Source organism: Trachemys scripta, chromosome 2 (assembly GCF_013100865.1).
Source record: "Trachemys scripta elegans isolate TJP31775 chromosome 2, CAS_Tse_1.0, whole genome shotgun sequence".
Lineage (NCBI taxonomy): Eukaryota > Metazoa > Chordata > Testudines > Emydidae > Trachemys > Trachemys scripta.
Window position 1 is genome coordinate 157,059,329 of NC_048299.1, and position 12,034 is coordinate 157,071,362.

The following is a 12,034-nucleotide window of genomic DNA, read 5'->3' on the forward strand; positions in this document are numbered from 1 at the left end:
GGGCAGACTGGGGGATGGATAGGCCGGGCAGGCTCGGGGGTGGATAGGCGGGACAGGATGGTGCCCAGCTGGGCGTGGATAGCCAGGGCGGGCTGCATACCCAGAGTGCTCTCACTGAGGATGCTGTATCTCTCTCGCAGAGCCAACGGTGTCAGAGTCCTCCTTCGCTCCTCGCTGCCAGTCCCCTGGAGGAGAAGCCACCATGGGTCACCAGCCCCACAGGGAATGGAGCCATCCAGCCCCTCAGTCTGGAGCTCCCTGGCAGTGACTGGCAGGGCCCAGGGAGCCCAGCCCACCCCAGGGAGGCCATGGCGCGAGGGCAGGGGCAGGAGCTCAGCATGGCTGGGAGAACATTGGAGCCAGCCCCGACTGTCACTGTCAGGGACACATTAAAGCATGCTGTGGTGCCGCAGCAGATCCTGGCCGGGCATGTCCCACATTGGCGTGAAACGCGGTGTGGGGCACGCAGCTCCCCTAGGGCTGAGTGCGGGGGAGGCCCCAGTGCCCAGCACCTCCCTGCATGGCTAGAGGAAGGCGTCAGGAATGCTGCCTAGGCCCCTGGCCCAGTGCTCACTGACCTTGGTGCATGGTGGCATGGTGATGTTCAGGTGGCACAGGACATGCTGCAAGTCTTCGTACTTCATGGCCTTGCGCAGGAAGGAGAGTGAGCCACCTGCCTCCCGGCTGCTGTCCCGCACCTAGATGCCACAACACAGGTGGGCATGGAGCAGAGATGGGCCCGTGGCCCAGCCCGGCCCAGCTGCTCAAACCCTCAGGCGGCTGTTACCTTGACGGGGATGGCCAGCCGGTTCTCCTGGAAGGACTGGAAGTAGAAGCTGCGCTGCTGCGTGGCCTTCTTGACAGGCACCAGGTTCCCCGAGAGCTCAACATGCAGAGGCATCCCCTCCAGCACCTGGGGAGAGCGGGAAGGGGTCAGGCTCAGAGCTCCCTTCTTCCCTGCCCCACAGGGCCCCAGCACGGTGTGGGGGGCTCAGGCAAAGCTGGGTGCAGAGACTCCTCCCCGACGTCCCTTATCCAAGGAGCAGGCAGGTCCCACCCCTCCAAGCCCCCAGCACTGCAGCTGGGTAAGCAGGCGGGGGCCACACAGACCAGGCCTTGCTGTGGAGTGAGCACGGGAGGGCTGGGACACCCCGAGGGCTGTCCGCACACCAGGCAGGGGGAGGGGCACTACCTCAATGTCCCTGCTGCGGGCCACTTCATGGAAGTTCTCGTGCTGCTCCAGCGTCTTGTCCACCTTGTCATCAGTCATGCAGTAGCAGCGCAGTCGCCCCTCCCGTGCATTGTTCATCTTGGCAAACACCACGAACTTGGCCATGTAGGGCACGGCCGTCAGCTCCTTGTACAGCATGGTGGCAAAATGGACGGCTTCAGCCGTGCGTGGGCAATCCGCCAGCCAGAACCTGCAGGGCACGAGCCCCAAGCTGATCATTACAGCCAAGCCGGGGGCCCCTCGAGCCTGACACGCCCAGGCCAGGCCTCCCCCAGGACTGAACACCAGCGGCCCTCGCTGGCTTTCCATAAACACATCCCAAGAACGACGATGTCAGCTATACCGGGCCATCCCGGGGCGCCAGGCCAGCATCGCAATGCGCGGCAAGCCAGGCATGCCGGGCACTGGACGGTCACGAGAGAGCGACAAAGGAAGAGAACAGAAAAATGGGGGAAACCCCATAAAATAAAATGAACTCCACGACAACCCTCCAGCATGACTGTGCGGGCTCTCCGCTCACTCGCAGCCTGGCGCAGGCTCGCCCTGGGGGACTGCTCGGCCCCTGCCTTTGGCCAGGGCGCCCCCTGCTGGACATTGCTGTGTTCATGAAGACAGGGCAGGCCTGCGTTTGCACATATGCGATAATACAGCATGTGAGGCTTGCAGAGGCCTAGGCACGTGAGAGTCTTTGTTCAGATGCCACCAGGGCTTGGTGGCCCAGGGGCTTGAGGTGCCAGAGGTCCTGGATTCACAGCCTGGGGGAACCCTGGGAAATGCTGGCACTTTTCCCTTCGGGCAGCAAGAGCTGGGACTCAGGAGTGCTGGGTATAGGTCCCAGCTCTGGGACTGTGGCTGAGTCACTGAATCACCTGGGCCTCAGCCCTGCTCTGTGACCCGGCCCCTGGATGGCACGCTCTGGCCAAGCTCCACACACCCCAGAGCGCCAGCCGGATCACCAGCCCCAGGCCACACGAGGCACCGCGCACCCGTCGCTCACCTGGCGGACACGTTGGTGGTGAAGTTGGCACACTCGTTGGCATAGACCAGCTTTGTGGTTCCTGTGATATCCTCCCACTGCGCTTGGTCTGTGCCTCCTGTAACAACACAACAGGGCCTGACACACCATCCCAGCCCACAGAATCTGACCCTGGCCTCTTTACAGCTTATGATCTGCCCCTGCCCACCCTTGAAATCCACCCCCTGGCCCCCTTGCTGCTTGGAATCTGCCCCTGGCTGCTTCATCCCCTGGGATCTGCCCCTCTGCTCCCTCACCACCCAGGATGCACCCCCTTGTCCCCCGGGATCCTCCACAGGCCCCTTTGCTGCCTGTGGTCTACCCTGGCCCCCTCCATCCCCTAGGCTCTGCCCCCTGGCTTCCTCATCAACCAGAATATGATCCCCCAGTGCCCTGTGATCTGCCCCCTACTCTACTGCGATCTGCCCCCCAGCACCCTTACTGCCCAGGATGCACCCCCTGTCTGCCTGCCCGCAGCTCCTTTAGCTCCATCCCGCCCCCTCAGCACCTTCCCCACACCACCCCCACCAAGCCACTGCCAGAGCTGCCTGTCTGCACAGAGACCCCGCTACCCTGGAGACACTGGCTTCCACACCCCAGCCCCCACACAGCAGGGGAAGAGTGAACCTCATTTGCAGCAAAGCAGGGGAGAGCATGGGGAGGGGGAAGGACCCTGCGGAGCAGGGAGCCGTGCAGGGGGGAAGGGGGTAGGATCCCAGGGAGCAGGGAGCTGTGCAGGGGGGAAGGACCCCAGGGAACCGTGCAGAGGGGAAGGGGAGGAGAAGGAGCCTGGGGGTGGGTGGGGGGAGCAGTGCCAGGGGAAAGAGCCCCAGCATGGTGGCTGCAGCAGGGCAGGGCAGGTGCTCTCACCGATAACGCTGCAGAGCAGGCGCAGGCTGGTGGTGTCGCCCTCCCCGCTGTCCCGGGGATTGTCCTTCCAGGAGGGCGGGAGCGGGATGCGGAGCCCGATGGGCCGGTGGAACTTCCTGCGGCGCGGCTCCACGGTGACGATGGGACTGAAGGTCGCCTGGTTCCCCAGCAGCTTCGTCACCAGCTCATCCGGCACGGGCTGCGCCTGCGGGACAGAACAGGCAGGGCCATGAGGGCCAGTTCCTCCCACCCCAGCTCGGAACCGGTCACCGGCTAGCACCCCTTGCCCTGGGAGACGATGGAGTAACTGCTGCCCAGCATGGCCGGTCCGGAACCAGCCTGCTGCCTTGGAAGAGCCCGTCTCTAATTCGTCTGCCCATCCACCACAGGGGCAGGGAGACCCGGTACCTGCACAGCCGGCCCAGGCCCCGTCTCTCTGTCCATCCCCAGGGGCAGGGAGACCCGATACCTGCACAGCCTGCCCAGGCCCCATCCCTCTGTCCCTCTGTCTGTCCCCAGGGGCAGGGACCCCTGATACCTGCAGAGCCAGTTTGACTCTCTTGGTGACGGCTGTCTCTGGGAAGGTGGCCTGCACCATGGGAACCAGCGTACTCTTCAGACACCCCCCATCGGGGCCAATCAGGTCGCAGTCCTGGCAGACACGGGACATAACCACGAAGTAGAGGGGGAAATCGGTGCTGATGATGCGGCAGATCCTCTTCTTCTCCAACTCCTCCAGGCTCTCCAGCTCTGCAATGGCAGCCCCACCGTGAGAAAGCAGGGCCCAGCCATGCACTGGCCCCACCTCCACTTCGCCCAGCCCCATGTCACCCAGCTCCGTGCCAGCCTTGCCAACACTCTGCACCAGCCCCACTCCTGCCCCCACTCTGCCCAACCAAGCCTCAGCCCTGCCTGCATGTGCCAGCCCTGCCCAGGCACACTCTGCCTACTGCCCTGGCTGTCCCCTGCAGCCAGGCAGGGACGCCCTGCCCCATGGGAAGCCTGCCTCTGGCCTAGAGCACTCACCTTCGTCCATGCCGTTGAGCACCTGGTCCAGGTAGCTCTCGCTGTAGCGGCTGCGGTGCTCCTTCCAGACGGAGCCGTTCTCGCTGCGCAGCACCACTAGCTCCCGATCCCGCCGCCCGTACGACGCAAAGTGTGGGATCTCCACAATCACAGGGCTGCAGGAGAGCACGGCGCTGAGAGGGGCCTGGGGCTGAGGTGTGCTGCTGCCACAGCACCGAGCGCCGCTCAGCAGGGCCTAGTCAGGAGGGAATCAAGCTGCCCAGACGGGGAAGGGCAGGGGAGCCTAGTGGGGAAAGCCCAGAAGAGGGAGCCAGGATATCTGTGATTTGGGACTCACCCTATGGACTTGGGCAAGTCTCTTCACACTGATCCTCGGCCTCCCCCACCCCAAAGGTGCAAATGCCCCATAGGGGTCACGGGACTGGCTGCTTGCAAAGGACTCCACAGATCCCACTGGCCCATTATAATGGGGCCTGCCTGTCTGCAGCACTTGATGTCAGTGCACTGGGCTCCCAGGCCAAGCCCCTGCCTATGGGGCGTGACGCTGGCAGGCCATGTGCCAGCTCATGCCAAGGGCCCACGTCTCTGCTGCACACTGACAAATACGTGGCTGGCACCCGTCCGGCTCACCTGTGTGTTAGTATTGTTAAAATGGGTATTAGGATTCTCAGCATGTGTTTAGACTTTAACAACGTTGGTGAGTGGCTGCCTGCATAGATCTCATAGCATCTGTATCCCAGACTGTACGGTAATATTTGAGCATTTGTTCTGTAAGCGTCTCTGCCATCGCCAAGCACCACACAGGAGAGAGACATTAACTAGTGTAATGTGCTGCTCTCCAACAAGAGCTGTTATATCCTGGCCAACAAGGAAGCTTCATTGACACCAGACGGACTAAAGTGGGACACTAAAGAGGACAAAAGAGTTTGTAGCTCTGTTCTTCCCCCCATGAACATGAGTCACACAAGTGGATTCCTCCCAGCAGCTGAGTTCTCAGCTCAGAGCACAGGGGGGAAGGGAATGAAAACCTCTGACAAGAAGGAACTGGATCTCTCTGCTGCTTGAATTCTGGAGACAAGGTTTATAGGGATCCCCAGCTGCTCAGCCTGGGTAGCCCTAAAGGACGTACAGAGCTTGCTTATTATAGAAGCTTCTAATACTTTCTGAAACTTCAGACTGGAACTCTGTGTGTATCTATGTGTATCTGCTTTAACCTTGTAAATAACATTCTTGTTTCCTTTCCCTGGTAACAAATCTGTACATCATTTGCTACAGGACTGGCTACAAGCACTGGGGTGAGCTCCAAGGTGCAACTGATCTGGGGTAAGAGGCTGGACTTTGGGCCTGGGAGTGACCGGCACTGCTGTGATTGGTGCTGTAAGGGACCATCTGCCACAAAGGCAGGCCCCCTTGGGTGACAAGAGCGCTAGGGACCGGTCTGTGACTCATGTTAAGGCTCTTACAGTGCCCAAGGAGTTAACCTTGATAACTGGCTGGTTCTAAGGGCAGAACTCACCACCAATGGAGGCTTGCACCCAGGTGCCCTGAGGTCAGAGCTCACGCGCTAATGTCACTGCAGGGCAGCTCAACACGGAGCATAGACCAGGATGTAAAATCCCTGGGCCTGACCCTCAGTTGGTGCAAACGGCCACAGCACCACTGGTTCTGGCAGTGCCACTGGCCACAGGGTGGTTCGGCAACCTTGACCTGGGCAGTGCCTGTGGCTCCAGTGGGGCTGTGCAAGTTGACCCCAGCGGAGGGCCAGACCCCTCTCTGCCAGTGCTCGCAGCACAGTGAAGCAGAGGCCTGGCTATCATCTCCCCTGCTCCCTCCAGGGGGCTGAGATCGGGGCTCTGGCTGGGAACTGACACCTCCCCAACCCTCACCTCAGGAACTGGGCGCCAGCGGGCCCCAGCGCGATGATCCTACTGGCCAGACCCTCCTCCTCAGCCAGGGGCGGTGGAGTTGTCAGTTTTTGCGGCTTGACTAGGCGGCAGGTGATGCGGGTGGGTGCGGCGCAGGTCCGGGGGGGGATGATCACTCGCAGCCCGTTGTGTCGGCTGCCCCTCATGGAGCCGCCACGGGCGTCCACCATGAAGCTCACCAGGAACCTGCAAGGACAGACAAACCCAGGTGTCCCACCGAGACTCACCAACTGCCTGGCATGCGGGTGCACATGGGAGCCAGTCACTCACCCTGTGTGCACGGGGCTGGCCACCGGGCTGATGTTGTCCGAGGTCTCTGTTGCGGGGCTGCTGGGGATTAGGGAGTCTTCATCAAACTCCTTGGATGGCTGAGCAAATAGGAAACAGCTTGTTAGACACAGCTCATTTGCCCTTCCCATTTTGCTAAGCTGGGGCTCCTGGTGAAACCCTGGCTCCCGTACGGCGGGCTATCACCACTCCCACGCCAGCTGAGACCTTGTTCAGGACAGGGCCAGACCTACTGAAGGCCGAGGGGAGCAAATGTCGCTTCTCATTATGGCCCATTACAAAACCTCAGCAAAGGGGCTGGTACTGGGACCTGGCGAGGCTCAGAGACAGCTTGGGAAGGGCCTGAATATTGGAAACCTGAGGAACCAAGAGGCAGTGGCCTTGGACTCCTGCAGGCCCTGGGGCCGGGAATCTCAGCACCCTCATCTCTGCCAGCAGCTCTGCCTCTCGCCACCAGCCAGAGAGGGCCTGGCCTCAGCTCCATCCTCCTCTGAGGCCCCTGGAATCCAGCATGCACCCAGAGATACAGCCGCAGCACCCTGTCTGCCAGGGGCCCCTCAAAGCTGCCCCAGCCGACCTCCCGGCCTGGGCCTAGCCTGCCCACAGGGCATTGTTGGAGATGCAGCTCGGGATGGCACCCACTCTGCATGGGTGGGAATAGGGACACGAGAGAGAGGAGGCCTGCCAGCCCAGGCTGGCTGGGGAAAGCCCCTGCCCAGAGCACAGCTCTGAGCCAGATCCCACAAGAGCTGGATGGCCAGCACCACGTGAGGGTGGACATGCAGTGGCTGCAAGCCCCCTCTCCCCAGGGCAGGTGAAGGAGGCGGCTCCTCTGCAGCTCCTGCTCCCCACGTCCCCAGCTGTTCTCTCACTAGACAAGGCGTTTGGAATGGACTAGGCCTGATCTCGGCTGTGCTGGGAATTACTCTGCAGTGCAGCCAGCCGCACTCCCTGGCCCTGGGTGGGCAGAACCCACCTGCTCAGACTCCTCCCGTCTGACCACCATGGTCTCAGGTGTGACGCAGGGGATCCGCGGGATGGCTGGAGACTCCACCCTGGGCAGGTGACAAGGGATACGGTCACAAGCAGCCTCGTGTGATACGATTTCCCTGTGTGCCCCAGGCCCCAGAGCAGCCACCGGGCCTGGGGTGTCCCTGAGAGAGGGCTCTGCACAGCTCCCAGGCCCACGAGCACCGACTCTTGCAAAGGACCAGGCCATCAGTGACCTGCACTCCCCAGCGTTGGCCTCACCCCACCGTGTCTCTGGGGAGCAGGCCCTGTGCTGAGCCTGGTTGGGCAGGGGGCGTCTCCATGCTCCCAGCACCCCCCATGTGAGCCTCTGGCTTGGGGGGAAGGGATGTCTCCATTACCTGGGGACAGCAGCAGGGAGGTAAAGCTCAGGCTGGAAAGGGCCTTGTAAGCTGAATCCCTCCACTTGCCCCACCATGCCACCTCTGCCCCACAGTCCCACCACGCCACCTCTGCCCCACAGCACCACACCATGTCACGGCCACCCCACAGCACCTGCCTGCCCTGCCATGCCAGCTCTGCCCTAGAGCACCACCCCAGCAACATGCCACCTCTGCCCCACAGCGCTTGTCCCACAGCCCCATGCTTGCCCCACCACGCCACCTCTGCCCCCACAGCACCACACCTGCCTCACCATGTCACGGCCACCCCATAGCACCTGCCAGCCCTGCCATGCCTGCTCTGCCCTAGAGCACCCTCCCAGCAACACGCCACCTCTGCCCCACAGTGCCTGCCCCACTGTGCCATCACTGCCCCCACACCGCTGTGCAGTGCTTCTTACACTTGATCCAGCTTGGGGACAAACTCCATCTCCTTCTCCTCATCCTGCTCCCTGGAATCCTGCTTCTCAGGCCTGGGGTCAGCCAGCTCCTCCCCTGGAACCAAGACACAGCTCAGCCCACGGGGGCAGAACGCAGAGGGCCAGATGTCAGGGCCTCTCCCAGCCCCTGGCCTGGGCTGGCGCAGAGCTAAGCTGGTTGTGCCCAGCTCCACATGGGCTGGCGTCTCCATCCCCAAGCCAGGGCTTGTTCCTTGGCTCCTGGTGTCAGCCAGCAACATGCCCCATGTCGCTGCGCTGCTTTTGGCCAGCCTGGCTCCAGGGGACACTGTCTGCCAGCTAGGCTGCCTTGTCGTTGGGCGCGAGGCCCATGCTGCAGGTTAGCATGACATGAGCTGTGGTTGATGTCAGAGCTGCCCAGGGAGCCGCCGGCCCCTTTCCCAGCAGATCCTTACCCTTCCTGCTGATGGGTGCTCTCCTGCCTGGCCTGCCTCCAGGCACCCTGCCAAGGGCGTGGTGCATGGGACAGGAGAGACCCATGCTCCCCGCTCACCAGCCCAATTTACACTTGGGGTAGGGGGCTCTCTCTGACGGGATTCCCCCGGGAACAAAACCCAGTGTGCTGGTGTTGGAGAGGCCAGAACCCCTGGGGCAGGAGGGGCCTGGACACGGCAGCCCAGGGACATCTCGGCACCCAGGTGCCCAGATGAAATCAGGAGCCCTGCAGTGGGCAGTCCCTGCTGGCCAAACCTGGGCACCCATCTCCCACACAACCCAGGCTCAGGTGCTTCTCCCTTCCTCCAGCAAGCGCCCCTTGCCCGGGACTTTGCCTGCCCCGGCTGGCCTGGGAGCCCCTGGGAGTGGAGGGTGGGCAGGAGGCAACAATGCCCATTCATGCAATCAGCACAAGGACGGCAGCATGGGCACAGACACAGATGGGCAGGGCGCAATGGTGTTAGGGCCCAGTCTGGCTCCAGGGCCGATGGGAAGCCCCACGGAGTGGGATGGGTCAGTGAGCGCGTGTGGGTGAAATGGGGCGGTGAAGTGGGGCCACAGTGACACACACAGTCCATACCCATGACAGTGACCTGAGCAGAGCCTGCAAAGCAAGAAGAGTCAGAGTTGAGGAGCTGGCGGGAGAGGCATGTTACCACATGTGACTCTCACTGCTCTGCGGATACCAGGCAGGGCCCCTGCCACGCTCGTGGGGCAGCTCACCAGGGCTCGCCGCAGCGGGGAACGTGCTACACATGGGACCCCTGACGGGGGGCAGCGGTGTGTGCTGCCAGCGCCCACCCTCCCTGGGCAGCCTCAGCCATGGGCAGCTCTGCACCCATGGCGAGAGCGCCTAGGCAGGGGCTACAGGGCTCTGGAGTGTCTCTCCTTGGTGTGAAAATCTCTGATGTGACAGGTCCCCGAGAGACCCCACCCGGCATGGCTCCCCCCTTGATCCCAGGGAGACCCCACCCGGCACAGCTCCCCTCTTCACCCCCCCAGGGAGACCCTGCCCATCAGAGCTCCCCCCTGTACCCCTTAGGGAGACCCCTCCCATCAGAGCTCCCCCTACTTCCACTGCCAAGACTCTGCCTGGCACATCTCCTATCTGTCCTCCAGAGACACTGTGCCTGGCAGAGCCCCCAGCCCGGGGGGCTCCCTGGCCTGCTGGAGCTTTGCTTTCCTGCCCTCACCTTCGTCCTCGGACACATCCAGGATCTCATCCACTGTCTCAGGGAAGCTCATGCGGTGCTTGTCACTGACCAACTGTGAGAAGAAGAGAGAGTCAGATCTGGGCTGGCCCCAGAGCCTCAGCCGGGCACACCCAGCCCACCCAGTGCGGCTCGCTGGGCCAGCCTGGAGCGAATGGAGCTGGGCCTTTAGCTCACCCTAGAGGCTCAGAAGTTCTGGGTTCAAACCTCTCCACCGATGGCCCAAACCAAGGCAGAAGCTGACACCACAACTGGGCAGCAGGAGCCTCGCCAGCCCGGGCTGCTGTGGGCAGCACTGGCTGAGCCAACCCCCCATGGGATCCTCTCCCCAAGGCCAGGCCCAGGGATCATCCCAGAGCGTGTGCAGGGAGCGCCCAGCGCTGCGAGGGAGGGGCAGGGACTCACCGGGATGCTGGTTTCTTCTGTAACTAATTTTAGCACGTCCGTGACAGAGATGTAGCCGAGGCGCTTAGCGATGGCCAGGGGCGTGGTGCCATTCTGCACATGGAGAGAGGGGTCAGGATTAGCCGGGTCTGGGGGCAGGATCCCAGAAGGTGGGAGTGCGAGGGGCAGTGGAGGGGGCAAGCGAGAGGATGTGTGTAAGAGCACGTGGGAGCAAGGGGAGGCGTGAGCCGCAGGGCTGGGTGAGTGTGAGTGGCACATCTCAGAGAGCAGCCTCGGGGCTGGTGTCACCCGCGGTGCCGGGAACCGGGAGTACTTACCGTGCTGACCTCGTTGGGGGAGGCCCTGTGCTTCAGCAGCAGCGTGACAATATCTGTGTGACCCTGCTGCGCGGCCTGATGCAGAGGGGTGTACCCTAGCTGCAAAGGGAGGCAGAGAGCTGTGACAAAGCGACAGGTTGCAATGTTTTTATGATCCCTAAGTGTGCCTCAGATTCCCCTATAAGCTACTCTGTTACCCGGCGGGGGGACTGTTTGCTCTTAGGGCAAGACAAGAGACACAGGCGGGAATGTAACCTCCTGGCCTGAAGCTTGAATGGGTCATTCGAAAGGACCGGCTGAGGCTAACCCCAGATCAATGGAGCATCTCAAAAGACAACGGCAAATGCAACCCCCAGGGCACGACACCCAGCACCAACGACCCAGAGGGAGAGGGATTTCTCCACCTCTCCAGGTGCCCAGGATCAGAGAGGCTCGGGGGCTGGGCCCCTTCTCCCAGACACGCTGGATGGTCCCAGGCTGCTCTACCCTCTCCCATGCTGCCCCTCCCAGCCAGAAACATGTGGGCTGCTCAAAGCAGCTGGGCTGTGGGGAGGTGCCCGGCAGAGCCCGCTGCTGGCATTGGGATTCCAGGAAGGCTCAGTCAGCCATACTCTGTGCTGGGCCCAGCCACCACCTGACCCCTAAAAGCAGCAACCACCAGGCCAAGGCATGAGATGGAGCCAAACACAGGTGCCCTGCCTCCTCCCGCAGCCTGTGGGGGCATCCCCCAGAGCAGAGAGGTGGCGGGCATGGCTGCCCACTGCAGGCAGGCATGGCAGGTGGGCGGAGAGAAGGTTAGGGGGCTCTCTGTACCTTGGTCTTTGCATTGACATCTGCCTGGTGCTGCAGCAAAAATTTCACCAGCTTGATGTTCCCGTAATGGCTGGCCACGTGCAACGGGGTGTAGCCCATCTGAAAGGCAGACCAGGGACCCGGTCTCACACAGCCATCGCATGCCAACCCCCACCCCCACCCTGACTCAGGGTGCACCATCCACATGGGGCTGGGGGTTCCACAGGGCAGCAGGCACATCAGATTGGAGCCACTCCTGGCACCAACCTTCTGCCCTGGCAGCGCCATGCCAAGAGCTCAGAGCCATTGCAGAGTGCCCAAGCAACCCGCCCCCTAGCTGTGCCAGGAGCCCCCTCCTATCAGCGCGGCCTTTGGGGCAGGAGGGGAGCAGTGGGGCAGGGGCCCTGAGTGGTAAGCCGAGGAGACAGTGTCAGAAGGAGAAATGCCTTCTGCTGCTGGCTTTCAGGAACGGGGAGCTAGAGAGCAGGGCTGAGGGGGCGGGGGGCTAAGGCCCTGATGTCTGCATTGAGAACCTGTGCCTGCCTCTTTACCCGGGTTGCTGCATCCACTGTGACGCCATGTCTGATCAGAACATCTGCGACTGGCACATGTCCCTCTTGGGCTACCAGGTGCAGAGGAGTCAGGCCACTCT

General features: G+C 62.4%; 1 protein-coding gene across 10 annotated transcripts in view; it reads right to left on the reverse strand.

The window, feature by feature from the left end:
- Window positions 1–12,034, reverse strand: part of ANK1 (ankyrin 1) — a 146,117-nt gene that overhangs the window by 16,102 nt on the left and 117,981 nt on the right. For all 10 annotated transcript variants that reach the window (XM_034762038.1, XM_034762036.1, XM_034762037.1 and 7 more), the window contains 18 exons: window positions 11,934–12,032; window positions 11,404–11,502; window positions 10,591–10,689; window positions 10,274–10,366; window positions 9,851–9,923; window positions 9,238–9,261; window positions 8,166–8,259; window positions 7,332–7,410; window positions 6,338–6,435; window positions 6,029–6,253; window positions 4,143–4,297; window positions 3,655–3,866; window positions 3,117–3,321; window positions 2,229–2,325; window positions 1,193–1,421; window positions 788–913; window positions 579–698; window positions 101–185 (listed from right to left, as the gene is read on the reverse strand). In XM_034762038.1, coding sequence (XP_034617929.1) covers window positions 101–185; window positions 579–698; window positions 788–913; window positions 1,193–1,421; window positions 2,229–2,325; window positions 3,117–3,321; window positions 3,655–3,866; window positions 4,143–4,297; window positions 6,029–6,253; window positions 6,338–6,435; window positions 7,332–7,410; window positions 8,166–8,259; window positions 9,238–9,261; window positions 9,851–9,923; window positions 10,274–10,366; window positions 10,591–10,689; window positions 11,404–11,502; window positions 11,934–12,032 — 2,212 coding nt within the window. The remainder of the gene's footprint in view (window positions 1–100; window positions 186–578; window positions 699–787; window positions 914–1,192; window positions 1,422–2,228; window positions 2,326–3,116; window positions 3,322–3,654; window positions 3,867–4,142; window positions 4,298–6,028; window positions 6,254–6,337; window positions 6,436–7,331; window positions 7,411–8,165; window positions 8,260–9,237; window positions 9,262–9,850; window positions 9,924–10,273; window positions 10,367–10,590; window positions 10,690–11,403; window positions 11,503–11,933; window positions 12,033–12,034) is intronic.